Source organism: Anolis carolinensis, chromosome 1 (assembly GCF_035594765.1).
Source record: "Anolis carolinensis isolate JA03-04 chromosome 1, rAnoCar3.1.pri, whole genome shotgun sequence".
Taxonomy (NCBI): Eukaryota; Metazoa; Chordata; class Lepidosauria; order Squamata; family Dactyloidae; genus Anolis; species Anolis carolinensis.
In genome coordinates this window covers 71,952,573-71,976,240 of record NC_085841.1, presented here as the reverse complement: position 1 = coordinate 71,976,240, position 23,668 = coordinate 71,952,573, and the positions used below count along the sequence as shown (strand labels likewise).

Sequence of the window (23,668 nt, the reverse complement as noted above, 5' to 3'; positions counted from 1 at the left end):
TGTGTGGGCATAACACTGTTAGCAGAATTGCTTAAAAACCATTAGCTTCTTTATATAGGAATGCAAATTCAAAGCCTGTCACTACAAGCAATTATAAGCAAAAAAATAATTCAAAGATCCTGGAAAATCATTGTCTGATTACCCTGTGTTAGGTGATGGAAAGCAGCCTTGAAAAAGAAAAAAAGGTTGCACGGGATGATGTCTGAATTGCAGTGTGTGTGTGCTGTATGTATGAACCTTCAGGTTCTGTTTCAGACATTTACAAACCAAAACATGTTCAAGTTTATAAATAACCTCCTAACCAGCTGTTGAGTTTAGTACTTATGTGAAGGGAAGGCATGTTGCTCCCCCCCCTTCTCACCATTATACTCTCCTGTGTCCTTAAGAACCTCTTGTAGAGGCTTATAGAGCCCTTCTGAACAGGATGGGTGACATTACAGGGGAAAGGGGAAGGTGCATTGTACAACCTCTGTTTCAGTGGCACTACTTTTCCAGTTCCAGTGCAGTTGAGTGTATAGCTCATAGTATTATTCCATTATCCGGATGGAGGTCAAAAGGGGGTGATAGTCCATTTGGGGGGGGGGGAGTTGAAGGAGGAAAACCATTTCCCCCATTTTCGCTAGTTATTCCCCCTCCCCACTTCCCGTTTCATAAATGAGGGTTTTTTCCATGACGGCAACATGAGTAGGGGGAATAACAGGAAAAACGGTGAAATGGTTTTACTCCTTCAACCTTGCCTTCCATAAAATGGACTATTCATCTCTCTCTAGCACCCCCTAGTGACCTCCACCTGGATAATGGAACAGTACCTACCTTATGATGTTAAGAAAGGCCCCTCATCCTCTCAAAAGAGCTGTGATGTGAGTGGGCTGTAGGTGGAAATGAGAAGCAAAAAGGAAAGATTGTGCAAAGTGCTTTTTGTTCACATAAATCACTGGCTTCAGCCATAGCAGTTTTTTGTCCCATTCAGTCATATTTCCACTAGTAATTAGTGGCTCCAAATCGGCACTCTTGCTGCAAAGGTTGCATGCGACTAAGGTGAATTTAAGACAGGAATGGACAACTGTGGTCCTCTGCCGGTCTATCCACCTCCCATAATTCTTCACAGTTGCTTCATGGCCATGGCTGTTTAAGGAGCATCTGCTCAGGGTTGCCCAGCTGTTTCTTAAGAAAACAGAACAGCGTGCTTTTGTGACTAGCAGGCAGTTTTTTAAAGTCTCATGACAGAAGCAACATGAGTGTGCCCTTACTCTGAACTGTATCCCCAAATGATTTCATACCTTTTTCTTGCTCATCATAATGGTTGACATAGGTGTAGATAGCCCAAAAGTCGAAAATGTTATCATTTTTTACCAAACATAACCAGAGCTTTATTTGTGCTTTTTTTCTCATTGCCCTTATATTTTCCCCCTTGCCATTCCCTACCATGCTTTTATAGCAATGCGCTGAAATTATTGTGCTACATCTTGGTCACCTAAACTACATTCGTTATGAAATCAGCATCTCCTTTGAGAATCTTCCTCCATTCTACCAGATCAAGAGTTATAACTTCACAGTAAGTGTAAATATAGGAAATGTAAGTAAAAAAAAAGAAAGATTAATTTGAATTACAGATTTACATGCATTGATGTTACAATGATGATAGATGCATTACTTTATAGGACAGATTCAGGTGTTATTCTTAGAATACTGTATTTTTTCAATTCTAAGATGTGCTTTTCCCTCTAAATAAATATCTCTAATAAAGGGGTGAATCTTATAATCACAGGTGTATCTTACATTTTGTTATTGGTGTTGGTAGTGGTACTGACATTAGGGTGCATCTTACAATCAATGGTGCCTTACAATTGAAGAAATATGGTCATATTAGCAGAATTAAAATCGAGACTACTACTTGTAGTAAGTGAAGAAACATCCTTTTTAAACAGCAATAAAATGTCTGCTTCAAATTAAAAAAAAATCTGAACTAAAAATCTGAATTAGAAAAAAATAATTTTACAGCATTGACTACAGTCAGATAACATACGAAACATGATGGCATTTGGCTTGGTTCTGATCTTGGTAGGATTCCTACCTGACAGAAAAATGACAATGAAATTAGGTCAAAACTTGCACTTGATGTAGTTTTGTTGGTGCTGGCGCGAGGTGTAGTTATCTCTGATCCTCCCTCCCATTGCCATCTCCTGTGCCGTTCTGTAAGTGGTACTCCAGAATACCACGGAGGCACTGTTGGGGTTGGCAAGGGAATTGGTAATAATGACATTCAAGTTCCATCTCCAGAAGAAGCAACCTTTTCAGTCATGGAGAGTAACAAGTCTGGATCTAGTCCTTTACTTTTTTGTGCGCATTGAAGTTATTTCCAACCTATGGCAACCCTTGAGCTACCATACCATAGGATTTTCTTTAAAAGCTTTGTTCAAAGAGTTTGCTATTGCTTTCCTTTGAGGCTGAGAGAGCCTGTCAATACAGGCTCTGATGAATTTCAAAGTGTTCTGGAAAATTGCAAAGTGCTTTGAAGATGGCTTATAAAAATGAAGCTGGGGAATATTGTTAGAGTGAAATGTACAGGCCACTTTTTATTCTTCTGTTTCAATGTATATTCCATGTTTCTGTCAGTGGCATTCAAGTAGCAAAGTAAAAATGATCAATTGAGACATAAATACAAGAATGCCATGAAGAGATTGATCAAAAGGCAAAAATATTAAACAACCCAACACACTAAAAATTGCAGATATTTAAATTATATTAAGCGATTAAAAAAAACCTAAACTCTTTACCTGGTAAACCAAAGTTTTATCTAAATGAAAAAAATAATTACATGATGACAAAAGAATTGCAAAGAGACAAGCAGCCACTGTGTTGTAATGATTTGACCAATGGACTAGAACTCTAGAGACCAGAGTTCGCTTTTCCACTCGGCCCTGGAAACCTACTCAGTAACTTTGAGCAAGTCACACTCTTTTAGCTTCAGGGAAAAGCAAATATTTTTAAAAAAACATAGTAGATTTGCTTTAGAGGTGCCAGAAACTTAAAGATACACAAGAATGAAGTACTGTTGAGTCCATCTGTATTCCTAGAGCTGTGTATATGTGTCCACATATGGTAACATGCTTGTTTTTTTTTTTTTTAATTTCAGTGGAAAACCTATAACCCATCCTTCTCACAAATGGAAATCTGGTTTCGATTTGTCTTTGTTGTCCTTACTTTCATAGTCACAGTGAGTGTTGACTCCCTAGATTATTTTAATAGAAGATTTTGTGGGTGCTGTGAAGGGAGGGGGAGTTCATGGGTTGGAAGAACTCAATGAAATACGACAAGCAACCTTTGCTCTTCTGTGAATAAATATCAGTGTTTGAAAGGGTGCCCTCCATACGACAGATCCAGCTATGTGTGTTCTTATTTGCTTTTTTTGTTTTGATTTGTTTAGAGCACTTGAGTTGCCCTTTTGAATCTTAACAAAAGCTATTTAGATGATTTTATAATGAATGTTTCTTTATCATTTTGTTTCTTTACAAAATAAAAAGTTAAATAAAAGTGCTAGAGTGAGGCTGGCAAGCAAGAAAAATTGCCATAATAACAGATAGAACATTGTGAGTGGAGCTTGGAAGCAGCAAGCCACAAGCAAGAGTATCAGTAGCGAATTACCTTTTGGAACAATGAGGGTGTAACACCGTTACATTTTAAAATAATGCATCATTACATGTGACATTTTCTAGTTAGTTTTTAATATTTCTTTTAAAGGCATTTTAGAGACATTTAAACATATTCTGTGTTATCGTATCCAAGGATCAGTTTGTCTGTCTGTCTCTCTAAGAATAAAAGTAAGGGGCAAAAGCAAAGAGAAATGGAAAACAATGAGCAGCGCAGTGCATAAACATCAAGCTATTACTAAACACTATGCCAAGCAATAGTTACGGGGTAATTTTCAAACATTGGAATAACTCATGAAGAAAAATGAGCTTCCCTAGCTCAAATTAAATCCTATACCGATAGAAGAAAGAGCAAAACTTGAAAGGGGAGAGTTTACTTTTTAATACTGCAGTCCCTTAGTTATTGTGGCCATAGGCCAAAAAAGTAAGCCCTCTAAGCTGTTGATCCGTGTCTTGTTGTGTTTCTTTATAAGACTGTTACAAGTGTCACATATTGTCTTCGATATTCAGAGGGCAATATGTGGCTCCACAAAAGAGCAGTACTTTTATGCTATATCTTTAACTCACTATCATTCTCTCTTTCTCTGGAGTACAATAAACCTCTGCTGACCTTGCCTTTTGATAGAGCCCTTGCTGTATCTCACCTCCTCTATATTCCTGGAAAGAAATGAGCAGTGTGGCCACTAATGGTTTCTCTTGTGTTGCTTTGCAGTGTCTCTTTGCACACTCGCTGCGAAAGTTCTCCATGCGTGACTGGGGAATTGAGCAAAAGTGGATGTCCATCCTTCTACCTCTGCTGTTGCTTTATAATGGTATTTATATGAATTGCACAATGTTATGATGGGTCTCTGGAGCTATCCCTTATAAAACATCTTAGTTATCTCTGTGAAATAGGTAAAGGAATCAAAACAGTAAGACCTCTGTATTCCATGGAAGATATGGCCCATTAAATTACCCCACTTCTGGTCACAGCATACCACACAGTTGTATTGGACGACCTAGAGATTCCAAGGAAAAAGTATACTGTAGAATTGCTGGGAGGACCTAGCCATTCCTAAAACGACAATTGTCCACCATTGTACAGATAAGTGAAACTGTGGATATGGGTTACAGGCATCTTAATGTATACTAATTTATTATTAATGGTTGTCTATATTGTGAAGCAGAATTGGGTTTGGTTTGTCAGCTGGCACGATCCTAGACTGGAGATAGGGAATCTCTGGCCTTTTCAGATGTTTTTGACTCCAATTCCCAGTAGCCTTGGTCAGCCTGATCCATGATAAGGAATAATTGGAAATGGAGTTTAAAACATCTGAAAGATCAAAGGTTCAATCGGTTTTGTTTGCTTCAAATTTTCTTACTCCCACATTTTATGTTCATATATCCAGGACAGCTTACAACTGCAACAATAATAATGAAATAAAATATTAAAATATTGATTACCTTATTGAGAACACGAGTGTAACTGGGATATGTGTGTGCAAAATGAGGATATAGTTCTGAAATAATAATGAAAGCATTACAGTACTTTAACACTTCAGTTGAACATTTAGTATTATTGTTTAGGTATCCAAGAAAGGGGACAGGCAGAATTATAAAAAGGATTGCAAACACACTAATAATTGTCACTGTAAACTATTTTCATTGTCTAACTCTCTGAAATGATAAACATTTGGTGTAGGCAGAAAATTTCATGGTGGCAGAATTTGGGGGGGGGCAGTGTCCTCAGTTTGTTCCCCTCCTATAGCTATACCCCTTATTGCAAACATATAATAAACCAGTCATCTAAAAAGCAGGAATAAATACAAACAACATCCAGCCTAAGACTATGTGACATCATATGACTCATTAGAAAATACATCAAATGCTTGGAAAGGTAGGAGGCAGTAGGAAAAAAGGGAGGCTGTGTGCAAGTGAGTAGACTCAACTAGGGAAGCCATAGCCCTGAATTTGCGAGACCTGAGCAGGGCTGCTGATAACAGATGACTTGGAAGCCTTTCATTGATTAGAAATCAGAATCAGCTTGACAGCAGTTAACAACAATCATCACTCAGCCAGAGAACACAGGCTGTAAGCTATGTCTGCCTATCTGATAATAGGCTAATAGGCTGCTCTGTGAAGCCACTGAGAGAGACTGCCAAATTTTGTCATGGGCTTGCTGGTATGACTTCATGCTACAAGAGGGTGCCTAATTTCACTGCTAGGCAGAAAAAGAATATTCCAGTGTTGCATTATAGAGTGGTCTTACAGATAATCACAAACATCAGATGTAAATTGTCCTCCATACTTTATCTGTATATCTCTTTGCCCCATTACTCTTTCCTTGTATTGTTATCTCAAGTGCCTGTTTATGCAAGGGACCTTTGTTTTCTTTGGTCTTATAGGCATTATCGTCTTTGCTCACATTTGGGGGGGAAAGAGGAATTTTCCTTCAATCGCCTGAACCACTCCATGGTCCCCTAACATTGATTATTTATGTATTTATTTATATCCCGCTTTTCTACCATGGGTGGGACTCAAAGCGGCGTACAATGGTTAAACAACAAAAATACATAACAGAAAATATAGCAAAAATCAATAAAGCAAAAAGCTAAATAAAAATATACACTACAAAAACCAACTTTGACAAATTAAGAAATTAAAAAACATTATACCATTATTGATAGACCATTTTGGGAGGCTGGAACTACCATGACAGTGGGATAGTTGGTTTCGTTTGTTGTTGTTACATTTGTTTAATTCTAGATTTAGTGTGTGTGTACACCCCTATTCCTGAGTGCCCTCTGGGAACATTATTAATTAATCCCTGGTCATGGGCATAGTATGTGAAAAGTAAATGTTGCCTATTACCCATGTATTCTTGATCCTGAACTGTGAGGAGATAACAGCTACATATGAATTGCAGTTGAAGTGGTGACTTATAGTTTTCTTGCTTCTGTTGTTTTGCAGATCCCTTTTTCCCTCTCTCATTCCTAATCAGTAGCTGGTTTCCTGGAATGCTGGATGACCTCTTCCAGTCACTGTTCCTGTGTGCTTTGTTGCTCTTCTGGCTCTGTGTTTATCATGGTATCAGAGTGCAGGTGAGGAAAGGAAAATATTTCACTACCACCTAAATTCTGTCATTGACCTCTTCATTTGATATTAATCTTTAAATCATGGATAAATAAATAAGTGATGTTTACTTGTGGTCTCCTTAAATACAAGGCTACTTTAATTTGCAACATAAGTTTTAATCGTCCCTTTTTTCAGAAAGGAAATTGATGTATTAAGTGGAAACAGAGGCATGTCACATTTCGGATGAGAAGCATAGTCCACTGTAGGTTTTAGTCTGTGCTTTAAAGGAGTCAAATGTACCTACTTTGAAAGTAGGTCCATCATTTTGAAACACACTGTATTTTTAGGATGGATTTAGCACTTTGGATTGCCCCTTTAAAATTCAAACTAAAACCGAGAATAGATTGCCACCTCAGTAATATTGAACCATCTCCAGTTTCTGTTTTACCCATAATCCCTGTCAAATACATTAGGCTAGAAATGAGAGTAGCAGTGGAAGCTGGTGGCCCTAGCAGTAAAGCTGCTTTTATTTAAAATTTCCCAAAGTAAACTCAGCCTTTAGGATAGGTTTTTTTTTTCAAACTCCGGACTAAAACTCAAGCACATTCCTGACTCACTTGACATTGAAGCCAACAGTTCCCAATGAGTAGCTGACCAAAGAATGATGGCTGAGCAGCCATGTGAGCTTAGACTATAGGCTTAATTCAGCTCTTGATGATACTCTTTTCTCTCTTCCAAAGTTTGAAAACCATTTCCTGAATAGTGAGAGATCTTTTTTTTTAAATGAAGGATAGATAACACAAGCTAGTAAGATGCAATACAATAAAGTGCATTTTGCTTAAGTGTGGTACATTTTCATATTACTGAACCTTCATTGATGTCCATGAAGCAAATTTAATATTTATTTATTTATTTTTTAATTAGGGGGAAAGGAAGTGTTTAACATTCTATTTTCCCAAATTCCTTATTGTTGGTCTACTGTGGTTGGCTTCTGTTACGTTAGGAATATGGCAGACGTAAGTAATTTTCCTGTTTCCTTCTGTTTACTAATTAGCCTTAACAAGGAAAATAATCATTTTATGTAACAATGGGGGCCATGCAGTCTTTCCCATTTTGTTGGTATGCAGCTCTCATTATTCCTCACCACTGGCTGTCCTAGCAAGAACTGGTGAACGGGTGCACCCTGTTTTTATGAAGTACTTTCCAATCTTCTTTGACCTTATTTCCCCATAACACATCATCTCTGCTATTACAGAAAAGGATGGCTTTTTGCATGGGTTATTCACTAATTCAAAGCAGTTCTTCCTTATCTATATTGCATGTTTACCCCATTAATGTGTTACTAAGATGCTCCATGTTTGCAAAAAGCTCTTTTCAAAAAACACATTCTGGACTGCTATTCCCAGGATCACCTCATCAGCCTGCCCATTGTATTTGGCCATGTACTCAGGTTTGTTACATACTGAAAGTGGAACCAATCTTTTATTTCCTTTTCAAGAAAATACAGGCAGTCCCCAAGTTACAAACATCCGACTTACAAATGTGTCATAGTTAAGATCAGGGGTGAGACAACAGGAAGTGAGAGAAATCTACCCCTTGGAAGGGAAATTCACACCTAAAAGAGTTATGCTGGGGAAAAGGTTTCTCCACTGAAACTTTATCACCAAACCTTGTTTCCAGAACAAGCCATTTTTAAAATTCAGTTATCACAGAGACAGAAGGTGAGGTGAAATCTTCTGAACAGATAGCAAAACAGACAGCAAAACAAACACCACAGGGGTGTTAGCTTTTTTCCTATACTATCCAAATCTTGTGTGTGTGTGTGTGTATGTATGTATGTATATGTATATGTATATGTGTATACACACACACACACATGAATGAATGAATATGGCTGGAATTACACTTAAGAAATGTACCTGTTCCACTTTACATGCAAATTCAACCTAAGAACAAACCTACAGAACCTATCTTGTTTGTAACTTGGAGACTGCATATAGAGTTTTATTTAGAATGGTGATTTAAATTACCACGGGGAAGAAAAGATCAAATGCGTTAAAAAGTTTGTATCTGTACATTTATCACAAGCTTTGACATGCCACACAAATCTGGTTGTTTTGTTGTTTCTTAGTGTCAATGAACTACATGATCCAACATACCAGTATGGGATTGACGGAAATAACTTTCAAGTAAGTGAGCATGAAGTTTTATTTTGAATTTAACGTAGTAGATGCTAATAATGTGGAGCCTTCTGTCCTTCCAGTGACCTTGCTGTAAAACATTTAAATATATTGTGCTCATATTTAAATTTCTAGAAAAGACAGATTCCTGGAGTAACTTCTAGACTCACTTCATATGATTTCAATATTGGAAACTTGACTTGATTACAGTGTATTAGATTGCCCTGATTACACCTGATCCATGCAGATTTCTGGGGTAGTCAGGAGGCTCCACATTGAAAATAATAATAACAACAACAACAACAACAACAACAACAACTTTGTTTTTGTACCCTGCCTCCATCTCCCCTAAGGGACTCAGGGCAGCAAACATGAGGCCAAGCCCAGGCAATTACAATAAAAGAAAAGAAAATACATACATGACATGCATCATCAACGGTAAAGATGCAATAAAGTAAAAATACAATATGCACAGTAACATGGTAAAACAGGAAAATAGTAACAATAGCATAATAAAACATAGTATAGAAACAAAACAGGAATTAAACGAAAGTGAACTGGGCCAAAGTGTGAGGAGTGAAAGTTATAAACCCAGTGGGTGAGGTGGATAGATAAAGTGCTGCATTTAGTGAGAGATTTGGGGTGGGATAAACAATGAAGTTATTCTCAACTGAAGGGACAGAATAAAATGCGTCAGATAAAAAATTGACACTGAGACAGGACCTGTCATGGGAATTAATTATTCATTTTTCAAAATCACAGTGGAAAAGCCAGGTTTTTAAACTTTTCCTAAAGGCTGATAGTGTGGGTGCTTGCCTAATCTCCCTGGGAGATTAGGACAAATTGCTGATCTTTTTGAAGTTCTTTGGGTTATCAGCTCTTGCAAAATGCATACTTATGTATTTGCCACATGATTAATCTCAAATACAATTTTTGAGATAAAATGAAAACATCTTAACAATACTGTGAAATAAAATGCAGTGCATGGGATAATGATATTAAGATGGGGTATTTGAATATTGGAAATACCTATTTTTAGACTTCTATCATGCTTTATAGCTCAGAGTGGATTATTATTTATAGATATAATCGGCACAGAAGATATTACTGTTCATAACTTCTATGTATGATTAGACATGCCACAGTTTAAAAACAAGGTAACTATCTGCGAATCAAGTCAGCCTCTCAAAGGAACATCAGGGGGAGCCTCTTATCCTGGGCCTAGCTGACACACTACATTAAGAAGACTGGGATTAAGTGTAAGCATGTACATAGAATTGCTTGAATTCATAGCTGCACCATGCAAAATGGAACCATGCCATGTGTTGAATTTTGGAAGGTGATCCAAGTTAGGAAGTGAGTTAAGAGAATCCCATTTCATGAGCTGGTTTCTGCCTGTACACACATTCTCTCCATTTTGGAGACATCACTGCTTCGATCAAGATAAGGCCAAATATAGTTTGCTTGACTAACAAGTCCTTTGGGGAGCAATATAGTTTTCTTCTTGTAAACTAGGACTGATCTATCTCTGTATGGTGGTGTTGGTTGCATATTGAGGTTTGTGTGGCTTGTGTACATCTCAAAAGTAATAATAAATAATCCTGGATGTTATTTGATTTGCTTTCACTGATTTATTTCATTGCAACTGACAGCAATGATGAAGCGCTGTTTCATTTCTAAATGCTATCTTGAGGGAGCAAAGTGTTCTGTGTGCACTCTGTTTGTGTGCATATATCAAGTCACTGAATCCTGGGAATTATGGGAGTTTGGACCCCAGCACACCTGGAAGACACAAGGTCGAGGAAAGCTGACATAGAACATTAGGCTTTCTAGAAATTGTGGCCTTAGTGTACAGTGTAAAGAGGTAGGAATTGAGACAAAGTGTAATGACATCAAGCTAATATTAGTACAATGTCTTTGTTACAGGGAATGAAAATCTTCTTCCTTGTGGTAGCAATTGTGTACATTTTGTACCTTTTGTTCCTGATCATCAGAGCCTGCTCAGAACTTCGTAACCTGCCCTATGTTGGTAAGCTCCATTTTGTGCCTGTTACTACTTTTGTGGAGTTGTCCTGACAAATTGTTCACTCACTTAGGGATGGAATGGAGTTTATCAATTTCCAGATGGAATTCCAAACCCCCTCAAGAAACTTAAGTGGGAAGAAACAGCACATTCCTGGCACAACTGTGCAGTTTTTGAGAACTGCACAATTTTTGAGATCTGCACAAGAATGTGAGAATGTGCTCAAATTTCCAGACAAAACCTATACTACAGTCTTCTTCTTCTTTTTTTATACTATGCACAGAAAACTACACAGTTTTCCAAGGTGGGTGGGACTGGAAAACAGACCCATCACTCAATTACATTGTAATAAGATACAGAACTGAACTGCACATCAGACCCCTGTACAAGAAACATGATGCAGTATTCGAGATCATGATTGCAGCCTTTGATGGTTTGAAAGGGAAGTGAATCAAATGATATGTGGAAGGAAAGGAAATTTGGGCCAACTAAAGTTTTAGCCCCACATTATTTTTGTTACCACATTGCTGATTTTGCATAACATTTTTGCTGTGCAACTTTTATTTTTTTTAATGAAGGTAGCAATATTGCTGATTTTGTGCACAGCCTAAGTGTGCAAAAATCTGCAATGTCACAACAAATGGCCAAATGACTTCATTTTGTAGCATTGGAGAAATCAAGATTTATCCACTCATAGTGTCACATTCAGATAACTTCTTTCTCTCTCTCTCTTTTCCCCTCCCTCCCCTTTCCTCAGATCTCAGGTTGAAATTCTTGACTGCGCTGACATTTGTTGTGCTTATCTTTAGGTAAGATACTACATTTTCAGCAAGCTGAATTCAAAGATGAAAGATTATAAATAATGTCCATAATGTGGTAGTAAACCTTTTTTAACCCATTTTGGAGATGGACAATCAAAACAGGCAAAAACGTTTTGCTTGTTTCATCAACCAAAAGACTTTCAGTTGTATTTTTGTGTTTAAAAAATAATGTAGAGAACGAAGTGGGGAGTGACACCTTTAAGATTATGTAGTTCATGGCTTTTCTTCAGAAGGTATGAGAGGGGAGGTGTGCCAAGGCAAGTGCAAATGATTACCTCAGCTGCTGAAATCACCCGTGGATTTCAGCAAATGACAATAATCATGAGAACACAGCCAAATACTTTTGTGATTCCACTCCCTCTGTTTTTCTACAGGCTTGTAGATTTCTGTGGCCAAGTATTGGTATTTGAATCCTTGATGGAGTATATTGATTTTGATTTGTAATTTTATATCTGTTTTTAATAGAATTCTTTTGGTTCTGTCTTATGATGTTGTTTATTATGTTTACTATGTTTAACTTTGTTGTATGGTGTTTTTTGGCAATTGAATGTTTTTTATGTTCATGTCGGAAACTGCACTGAGTCTTCTCGAGGAGATGGAGTGGTATATAAATAAAGTTTTATTATTTATTATTATTAAGAGTATCTCCAGTGTGGTAAATGCTCTCAGCATAGCGTAGTTCCCCATGCAGGAACTACGCTATGCTCTTACATTGAATTAGGCGGAATTGCAACCAGTGAATCCCTGAAAGTGACAAGTTGAGTAATCATAACACATTATTTGCTCCTAAAAATCTGTTTCTGGTATTGCTACTTGGCTTTTACCTTGGAACTTGGAAAGCTGTCAGCTATCAAACTAGCCTGAGTGGAGTTAGTTGACCCTATGGCTGTACATATAAACACTATGGTCTGAATTTTTCACTCTGAGTGAAAAACAATGTCAAAATGAGAAAAATATTGTTAAAATTTCTATACTACCCAGCTAGCAAATGCCCTTGTGTGATTTACAAATGCAATTCAGGAAACAGGAAACAAAATAGTGTGTAACACAGAATTTTAATATTTTTCTGAAATGTGTTTGATTTGAAAAATAGTTATGAAGTGTAGAATGATCCTTTATTTCTTGTTGTCCCTCTTTCTTCCCTCCCCTGCTTTTTACAGCATTGCTATACTTTATTTGCGTTTTGGAACACAAGTTCTACAGGACAACTTTGTTGAACTCTCAACTCATTATCATAATTATATCCTTTGACTGTGATATCCTGTCACTTTAATCAAACTGTGTATTGTGGGGACAAGATGAGGAATATTGCATGAGATTCCGCATTTTAAATTTAGAAATCCCATAGTCAGTTTTTCCTAGCGTTTGTGTTTTTTTGCCTCTGTTCACACAGAATCTTATGTAAAATATCATAGATACTGTGGATCACGACACAATGATAGAATCTTTAAAGCAAACTAGAAACTAATAAAAACTCATCAAGAAGTGACATGTCAAAGTGGTTGAAACTGGGACAGTGATCTCAGTATGTTATGAATTGAAATCCTACAGGAAGCTGGCTGTTTAAAGAAGGGGTTTCTGATGTCACGGGGCAGGCAGTGAGAAGACCTTCTCATCCTGTCCCAACTTTAGACATCTCAGATATTGAGGGAAAGAGGCATGGAAGCCTCCATAGATCTTTGTGAACAGGTGGGCTCATATGTTTGTGTAGGTTAGGTAAATGTAATCTTCATTTGCAAAGTAGACAGTGGATATACCATAATATTTAGAAGAGGTCTACTTTTCCCAGTGAGCCTGTGCAGTATCCAGAGTAATTTTTTAACTTTTAAGCTTGGAAAATATAATTTGATTGGTAAAGGGTCAAAGGTGAAACATAATATTTTATCCTTGACTGTTATCACCTGCAGAATTCTTATCCTTTTACGGCTTACTGAACTTCTATCTATACACTTTAGCCTTTGTGTATTCTCCATCAAAAAATGCCCTGTATGGTAAGCTAAACACGATTCTTTCTTCTTGCAAAGTTTTGTTCAGTTGTGAAAAATAGTATGCCATTGTGGGAAATATTTCACCATTAACCCTATGTTGATGTATGCCTTTTCTTCTATTGGATGCCTTTCCATATAGCAAAATTGGAAATGCCTAGGAGGGTGGTTATTCATAATGACATCATCGTTTCTTTTATTGCCTATTTGTAATTCCATTTTTTGAACGTCGGATATTAAGCATATACAACAGGAATGAAAAAAGTGTGACCTTCAGCATACATGCAGTCCCCCAAGGCTGTTTGTGTGCCTCCCTATCTCAATTTCAGTTTCAGGGGAAGCCTTTTTCTAAGGTTAAAAGGTAAAGGTTTCCCCTGACATTAACTCCAGTTGTATCCGCCTCTGCGGGTTGGTGCTCATCTCCATTTCTAAGCCAAAGAGCTGGCATTGTCCATAGACACCTCCAAGGTCATGTGGCCGGCATGACTTCATGGAGCGCCATTACCTTCCCGCCGGAGCAGTACCTATTGATCTATTCACATTTGCATGTTTTCAAATTGCTAGGTTGGCAGAAGCTGGAGCTAACAGCGGGCGCACACTTCGCGCCCCGGATTCAAACCTGTGACCTTTCGGTCTGCAAGTTCAGCAGCTCAGCGCTTTAACACACTGCCCAAAAATTGATCCAGGTCATTTCCCATTGTTAAAAAAAGATCTTTCTTAGGTCTAGACTGGCCCAAGGGCACCAAAACATAAGTGTCTGGAAAATTAGCTTCATGATTGGCACATAGTCTGTACAGGTTTCCTCATGTACTGAAATTGATTGGAGTTTGAGCTTGGAAATACCAAATTAGAACATTTGTACACAGCTATCTGGATTAATTTGGTTTTCTAACAATACTTGTTAAAAGTCATATAATGATTGGAACAAAATTAATGATGTAATGGGTAATGTTTTAGTTAGATTAAAAAGTAACTACTTTAGAAATATAAAAAGGGGTTTTACCTATTTGTGGAAAAATAACAAATAGTGTCTTAGTCTTGCTTTTGGGAGAAGGAACTTCCATTGTCACTGAAAAGGCCGTTTTGAATGGAAGCCAAGGGCAATTTAAAGATTGGAAGTCAGCCCATAAAATTTATGAAGGAGCTGATAGCAAAGTGTTTTTTTTTTTAAATTTCAGGAATGTGTTCATATTTTACTTTGTGTATAGCTCTAATAATAAGCTACATGAAAAATAGTTGCAGTAAGCAGGGTTTGGGGTGTTCACTAAATGGGACAAATATATGACAAAGAAGAATAGGAATATTTTAAAAAGATTTTGATATACTTTATGAATTTTCACCCCAATGAGAAATGTTGTATCTTTAAAAATGGACCCCCACCCTGCAATCTCTTTCAGAGTCTCAATTGAAAGACAATCCTGCTTTTTCCATGCTGAATGACTCAGATGATGATGTGATTTATGGGTAAGTATTGTTAACGAGAGTTTCACTGATCTTTAAGAGAACAAAGCCCACAAGCAAGCAAGGATGTTGAATTGTTTCCATGTTATAAATTTTCCGCCGGTTAGAAACACCAGGGGACTGCTATGGCTAATTTTTGTGATTAAGTTTGAGAAAATGGTGGTGGTGGTAATGGTAAGGGTGAGATAGCGTCAGTTTAATTTATTAAATTTTTTAAATCACATGGTGGAAATCAGAGACATGTGGTTCTGCATCTCATTTTATGCTCCAAACAACCCTTGTGAAGGAGGCTGAACTGAGAATGTGTTTCCCCATTTTAGTCCTGCTTCAATTTCTGTTGAGATATATGGGCTCACCTGTGATCTCCATTTTGCTCTCATGACACAAGAACACCAGAAAAGCCATGCCAAATCAGACTAAAAGTGTGTCTGGTTCATACAGTGTTCAACAACACAAGATTCTTTTTCTTGTGCATTTGTCACTGCTTAGACTCACTTAAGGAGGAAGCATCAATTTTTGTTTCATTATGCATCTTTTAAATTTGTCTGAAGCTGAAGCTGATTTGCCATTGAGATGTCCCTTCAGTTTGAAGAGGTCCTCTTGGAGCTCTTCACACTCTTGATTTTGCTCTAATCACCCTAAATTATTTGGTGTCATTAGAAAACTTGGCCACTTCCCTGCATAATCTATATTAAAGGCCCTGTCTATATAGGCCATTTAATGCAGTTCTAAACCAGTGCTGAAGAATGTGGTTTTGCAGTGCAGATTATTGCATAGGAAATCTTAAAACCAGTTTGAGGCCTGGATGATGATTACATACAAACTACAGAGCACTGATGCATATTAAGGACTTTCGTTGGCATTTTTATGGATTTTTTTTGTTGTTTGTCCATTAAATGGTCAGTTAGAACAGAGCCTATGTCATTTATGAACAAGTTCAAAATCACAGTTCCCACATGTTCCTAAGGGACTCCTCTTCTCACCGTCCTCCTCTGGGAAAAAAATGAATATTCTTACTTCTTGTTCTTTATCCATTTTCTGATCAATAAGAAGCCCGCTCCTCCTTTCCTATGCCTAAATTTGATGAAGGACTTTGTCAAAAGCCAAGTAAATAGTGTTCACTGAATTACTCTTATCCACATGTTTATTTACCTTGTCCATACTATTTGTAAGTTTAGTAAAACAAGACTTTACAGAATTAATGTTGTTCCTTTTGCAGAAGATCTTACTCTCCCATATGCTTGAATATTTAGTATTTTATTGCATTCACCACCAGTTTACCTGAACACACATTAAATTAACTGTGATGTAATTTCTCAACTCTCCCCAGTTTCCCTTTTAAAATTGGTTTTACATAATCCACCTCCACAACGTTTTAAAAAGTAGCACATGTTGACCAGTCTCTGGTCCACTGATGCAGAGACCTTTTAAAGAACATGTTGCATATTTTAGTTAGATGAACTGCAATTCCATATTTAACTTCTTCAGATTCTTGGGTTGATGCCATCTGAGACCTGATTATTTCTGTTTCTAATTTGTCTTGGCTTGTCGCCACAGTTTTCTTGTCACCACAATTTTCATTAGTGCCTTTTCCTCTCCTCTCAAAATGATTTGAGCATCTGCCATATATTTTCTGAAGAGAGATGCAAAGAATCCATTTATCCTTTGTAATCTTGTTTACTATCCCTCTAATTTCATTGTCATCAAATTGTCTTACTGCCTTCCTACTTCACTTCCTGCTCGTAATTTATTTAAAGATTTTTTAATTGCTGATCTTAATGCAATGAAGGAATGATGGATTGAGGAGTTGAAAGTTGTGGTCCTCAAAACCCCATTTTCCCTTCTTAATAGTAGGCTTGCATTTCCTTTATGACATTTTGTATTCCTTTGTGTTTACCTCATTTGAGCAAGATATCTGGTTTCTGGAAGGAACCTTTTAATTTCTAATATCTTCCTTTTAAAAAATCCTTTTATGCTGCCTTTTCTTACTTGCAGTGTACATTTTACAGTAATTGAGTCTATTATTTTTAACATTAATTTTATTTAAGAGAACAGAAATACAAACATATACAAACAGAAACGGATACAGAAAAAAGGAGTTACAAAAAGCAAAAACAATATCCCCTTCCACTGAAACAAAAGAAAAAAAATGTTTTTTTCTTAAAACTAGACTACAACAACTAACAGAGCTCTGTATAAAACAATAATCTTAACCTGTTTAACCCACACTACTACAACATAGTAAATATATAACAAGACTACTCTACAAGCCTTGCATTCATTGTCTGATGATTTTTCCTTCTTACTTTCTGCTCCACCCTTCTATTTTTAATTGCATTGAGTCTCTTATTAAATTCATGACTAGCCCATAAGCATTTTGAGATTTAACCTTGCTAACTTTTCTGTTCATCCTCCATTTTTATTGATTCTCTTGTTTTGGATACCTTTCATCTTCTGATGCACTTGACATCAATTGCTATATTTCATTATTTTATTGGTGTTTTCCTAGTAGTCCTGCTACACTCACGTCTCTTGGTGAGTCCTGGGCAGCACTACTTATATTTAAGTCTGAATGTGCTTTACTTTAGATCATTTTCTGCTAGATTATTACAATGATTTAGGATCCCATTTTGGGATAAGGTCAGAATATCTGAGAGATCACATGTGAATGATGGAAGTATTATTGTTAAGAGAAATACTGTTGTTAAGGGCAGGTATTTGCAATTCCCCCTTGTGCTAGAGATAGTGTGTGTTGGTGTAGTGGACTAAGTGACTTGAAGGTTGGGTTGCTGACCTGAAAGCTGCCAGGTTCAAATCCTACCCGGGGAGAGTGCGGGTGAGCTCCCTCTATCAGCTCCATGCGGGGAGAAGCCTCCCACAAGGATGGTAAAAACATCAAAACATCCGGGCTTCCCCTGGGCAACGTCCTTGCAGATGGCCAATTCTCTCACTCCAGAAGCGACTCCAGTTGCTCCTGACACAAAAAAACTGAACTGCTTCTTGATTGATGGGAGAACAGAGTCCCATTGATTGCAGTGATTTCTACCCAGTACCTGGATAATAGGGACACTCGCAGTCTCTTTTGTGTATGTGCATGAGCTGTTTCCTAATTTATGGTGACCCTAGACCCTATCATGGGGGTTTCTTGGCAAGATTTGTTCAGAGGGAATTTACCTTTTCTTTCCTCTAAGGCTAATAGAGGAAAGACCAAGGTCACCCAGTGGCTGAGTGGGTATTCAAACCCAGGTCCCAGAGTTATAGTCCAAAGCTGAAACAACTACACCACACTGGGTTTATGTATAGGGAACATAAATATGTAACAGTCATAAATGTGTAACACATGATTACACATTTTTAACCACCAAAGAGAATTTGAGTCATACTTGTTATGTTGCACTGTTCTCAAATAAATATGCTTCCAAACAGGAGTGATTATGAAGAAATGCCTCTTCAGAATGGCCAAGCTATCAGAGCAAAATTCAAGGAAGAATCGGACAGCGATTAAAGCTTCCATTAAAGTGACCTGCTGTATGAGAACTAGAAGCAGTGTTGACTTTTCCTGTGTTTCTGCCATGTCTACAGTTAACTAAGGCTATTCTTCTGTGGAAATACTTCCTGTTTCTCCCTCTGTGTTTACAAATTTCAAAGTTAAGTGTGTGTAGGAGGGAGAGTTTTAGTTTTTTATAAAAAAAAATGTGGTTTTATGAAATCCAAAAGCACTAACTGTAAAAAAGAAAAAGACACTTGTAGGGTGCCACCAGATTCTTCAGCCCAAGAGGCCTTGAGCTTAATAGTTCATTTTGATCATGAGTTTCATAGTTGCTTCACAGCCATTATCCTGAAGGTTATATTCAAGAATATATCCTTTAAGCTGGAAACTAGGCGGGATAGAGGAGGAAACAGAGTTCCTCAACTAAAAATGTTCAGATCCCAAACCTACCTAGAGATTGGGATCTTATTTCAATGAGGGAGAGCGGAGAGGTAAGAATCACAATTGTGATTAAACTTTGCTGTGATTTGCGTTCATGAAGTGAGCTAGATTTTTTTCCAGTTTGTGAGCCGTGAACAGTGTTTCAGTCTTTTCTGAGACTAAAGTATATCTATATAAAATTATCAGGCAAAACAATCTGAGCAAGAGAATTGTTCCATGACTCTTTTTCTTATAATATTTAAATTAAATCATTAAACTGATTATCTTAGGAAAAAACATAGCCTCGTTACCTGAGCATATTCTGCACATATAGATCTTTATAGGTTAGTTTTTTTTAATTAAAGGGAACAATTGTACCTCACACACACATTTTTGTAATCTTTCCCTAGATCTCCCCCCCCCCCCCCCCAATAAAGGTAGTACTCTGGCCATTAAGAACCAGTAGCATAGAAGCAAGCACATAATGTGTGTTGGATTAGTACTTAAGTAATGTATGTACATGGAACTTCATTTAAGGGAGCAAGATACAAAAATAGTTGTTTAGTTATTTTGTTAAGCTAATTTTTGCATTGGCAAATGAAGGTTCAAATTGCACAATAATCTTTTGGTTAGAACTCTGGGAATGACTCCCTGGGTTAAGGGAGTCATTCGGAAGGCGCTTTAAATAGTCTTTGCATGATGGCAGTCCCATGTGCTGACTGGAATGTGTAAGGTTAATCGTAGTGCATGAGTACAATGGGAGCCAATTGTTCTTCATTTGCCAGTTATGTGATGGCACAGTGAGGAATCAGTGTAGTAGTGTTGAGCTTGCTCAGAGTTGAGTCAAAATTTAATCTGAGCCATTTTAGATCCTGCTTTGAAGCAAATTTGTATTTGAGCCCCCCCCCCCCCCCCCCCCCGGACATGCTTTAAAAGGCTGGTGTTCTTGTGTGGATACATTCTTTTCTCGACTGTTTTTGAATTTTACGCTACTGAACATGACATGACTTACCAAAATGGTGTTGCCAGCCACCATTTGTTGAGTATTTCTCTTGTCTCCTGTCTTTGTGGCCTTGGTTCCAAACAGATCCTGTGAATTGGTATTAGAGAAGATTAACTTTCCTCAGTAGTTTCCACATACCTCACGAAAATATGTCAGTATTTCTCTGTGCTTTCAAAACCACACTTCTTATTCATGAGTTATACTACAAGGTGAGGTGAAATCAACCAATAGCTTAAGGATGAATGTTCATTTCTGCTGTTCACACTTGAATTGTTGCAGTTTTATGTCTCTTGCTTTTCAAATAATACCGTCAAGTGGCGAAACAGTCTTCTCCACATTTCATTCTGCATTCAAGTCACAAGTTGTAGACGATAGAAGGTTACATGTGGGGAGGAAGTTCTTGCCTTTGTGCAAGAGGAAGGCATGGACAAGTGGCCTCCCAACTGAGTTCAAGGGGAAAAGGCTGAGCGTGCCCATGAAATACTGCATGCTTAACTTTGGATCCCACAAACAGAAGTATGTAATAAGTGATATCACGAGGCAACTAATATATTGTGAAGGTTTACTTCATTTTTGCAAGTTTTTTGTCTACACTGGACCTAAAGCTATTAGAATGTGCTGTTGCATATCAGAAGCCCTAAATCTTTAATGTTATGATCAGCTCAGTTTGAAACATCACTTTGGCTGAAAGTCAGGTGTTGGGCTAAAATCATTTCAGATACCTTTGTTCTGTGGCGTTTTAACATATTAGAGTACTTGTATATAGTTAACCTATAGTTTTTTTACAGTAAATTAAAGCCAAATAAGAAGAGTATATTCAAATTTGTTATAAAAAGAACTGGGAAAATTATTTTTCCTAGTCTTTTTTACTACTTTGTTTACTCCTGGTAATCATGTGTAAAAAAAACATGCTGCTTGCCATTGATGTATGCATTCCTCCAAATTGTTGGCTTTGTTTTTCTAAGTTTTTAAAAATCTGATTTTGCTTGACATTCCAGGTTGCTTTTTCCCCATTTAAGTTTAGAGAAAATGAATGGATTGCTGAATTCATTTCCTTATTAAATGTCTCTCAGTTAATTATACTATAAGAAATTGCAATTTTATTTTTTAAAGCTGGTTAAGGTGTATTGATTTTTGCGGAAGAATTTAAAACCTGCTTAGTTACTTCCCCTTAAGTCAGTGAGATTTCAATGTCCTTAACTCTGGCTTCATTATACTGCTAATATTGCCGTCTTTTGTGTAAAAAATCTAAAATTTACAAAATTATTTTATTGTACAGCTCATCTTGAGCTTCATTTTCTAGATTGGGTTCCTGAAAAGGTTTGACAGTCAACACTCAAATGGTGCGCCTTTTTTTACAAGGAAGGAATTCTTGAAGTCTAGGTGAATAGGCTGCATTGTAGTTCAGAAAGTTTTTGTGGGAAGAAAATGTTTTATTGATGTTGCCAATTTGTTAAAAATGTTACCACAAAGGCCATTGCTTTATGTTTCGTGAGTGCAAGACGCAACTAAAAATCCAGGAGCATTGTTGTGCTTGCTGTTTGATGTGCTCAGGTGTATTTCTAATTTACACCTATTTCTCTCTGTTCCTGATATAATCATGTTCACATTTGTATTCTCATTGCGATATTATCATTAAACCTGTATAGATAAAATGATCTGAAAATCCGGATTGTTATCTCTGAAGTGGACCAAAGTCTTGAATTAAAACGGAAAGGGAATCTCAATGCCAGTAAACCTAAGATGGGGCAGCATAACTAGAGTTGTGTTGAACGTTCAGTTTCAGATTTTTGAACAGAAACTGGACATTTTGATGAAAATCACCACGGTCCTAAAGGCAATATAAATATTCGGCTTATAACAGTCCTGGTGATTGTCACTAGTTTTGTCTTCTAGGGGCACCTCATGTTGCTTTAGCGTCCTTCTCTTTGTGTCTGCTGCCTCTTTGTTCCTGGCTCAGTCAGGATAATGTAATGAAGGAGTTCAGTGTCATAGCTGCCATCTAGTCAATCAGATTTGTCTGTGTGATGATGATTTTAAACAAAGAAATTCTTTTTTTTAAAACCATTCATTTCTCAAAAACTAGAAGCTTTTCATTAGTAATTTAATATGAGTTCTAAATGTAACGCAATAGGACCATATGATTGCTAACCGATTATAACAGTTTATAACAAGGTAGAACAATTGAGGGAAAAACCCTAAATTTTGCTTTTAGCAAGAGTCATAGTCTGATTCTTGGCAGGCTTACTTGGAAGCAAGCCCTATTTGGTTCAGGGGGACTACTCCTACCTGAAGGGCAAAATCTTGTGGCCTTCAAATGACAATATTTTAGACTGGCAACTGAGCAAAAAAAGTTGTTGAATTAAATGGTATAGTTTTCTGTGTTGCATTTTGTAACCCTATTTTTCAATTGTGTCCATAATTAATATGAAAAAGTTCTGACATCACTGTATGACTGAACCAGATACTTGTAAATAGATGTAAAAAGAAGTAAATCTCTAGAAAATATTTTACAACAAAATATGGCTAGAGCATTTTAAAACTGAATATTCCTGAGAAATTATATAGTTTTGCTTCTCAGCATGGTTTATCCTAATGTGTCATCTCCATTCTTCAGGGGAAATGCTGTTTGTAATTATGATAGCAGTGGGCAACATTGGTGATAACATACACTGAACAGCAATCTAAGAGCAAAATTAATATTTACATTTAGTACATAATTGGGTTTTGAAATGCTTTGGAGATGCTGCATATAATGAAGTCATTATGCTCAAGATGTTCATAACAAATCATTGTGTTCAACATGTTCATAATAAAGTTTTATATTGAGCCTCTGTGCCCACATCAGTTGTATCATTTCATGCAGGTAAGTGTCATGTGTACATTTTCCTAGTGTGCATGTATAAATTAATCTGTCACTTCACAATAGTGTGATTATTGCTCTCTTGTGATAGTCCTTTCATGGGGAGGGAGTCTATGGAATGGAATAGATCTACCCCAGAAAAACACTCAAAATATGCCCTAATCCTCAGATTTTTAGGATATAACTTTGCACAGTGACACTTGTTTTCAACAGCACTGGTCTGTTACCTATGTGCACATTATGTGGATTTGCATCATAACCAGTTAGAATTGAGGCACTTGGAGCAGCTGCCACCCAAATGCCTGGAAGGGCCCACATCAATATCCTGCCGTTGCTACAGAAAGGACTCCTTTTGCTGGTACTTGGAATCTCAGGTCATTTCTACTTCCATAGGTAGTGCAGGCAAGTCTCCTATCCTGTATTTATGGCATATCTGGCATCTACAGTAGAGTCTCACTTATCCAACATAAACGGGCCAGCAGAATGTTGGATAAGCGAATATGTTGGATAATAAGGAGGGATTAAGGAAAAGCCTATTACACATCAAATTAGGTTATGATTTTACAAATTAAGCACCAAAACATCATGTTATACAACAAATTTGGCAGAAAAAGTAGTTCAATGCGCAGTAATGCTATGTAGTAATTACTGTATTTATGAATTTAGCACCAAAATATCACGATATATTGAAAACATTGATTACAAAAATGCGTTGGAT

The 23,668-nt window shown here is 37.1% G+C and overlaps 1 protein-coding gene across 2 annotated transcripts in view; it reads left to right on the top strand.

The window, feature by feature from the left end:
• Positions 1–22,917, top strand: part of tmem181 (transmembrane protein 181) — a 43,779-nt gene extending 20,862 nt beyond the window's left edge. For both annotated transcript variants that reach the window (XM_003215769.4, XM_008123423.3), the window contains exons 6-17: positions 1,439–1,555; positions 3,137–3,217; positions 4,363–4,462; positions 6,600–6,730; positions 7,629–7,720; positions 8,836–8,893; positions 10,811–10,913; positions 11,665–11,716; positions 12,889–12,968; positions 13,630–13,719; positions 15,111–15,177; positions 18,601–22,917. In XM_003215769.4, the coding sequence (XP_003215817.3) occupies positions 1,439–1,555; positions 3,137–3,217; positions 4,363–4,462; positions 6,600–6,730; positions 7,629–7,720; positions 8,836–8,893; positions 10,811–10,913; positions 11,665–11,716; positions 12,889–12,968; positions 13,630–13,719; positions 15,111–15,177; positions 18,601–18,679 (1,050 nt within the window). In that variant the 3' untranslated portion in view covers positions 18,680–22,917. The remainder of the gene's footprint in view (positions 1–1,438; positions 1,556–3,136; positions 3,218–4,362; positions 4,463–6,599; positions 6,731–7,628; positions 7,721–8,835; positions 8,894–10,810; positions 10,914–11,664; positions 11,717–12,888; positions 12,969–13,629; positions 13,720–15,110; positions 15,178–18,600) is intronic.
• The last annotated feature ends 751 nt before the right edge of the window (positions 22,918–23,668 follow it).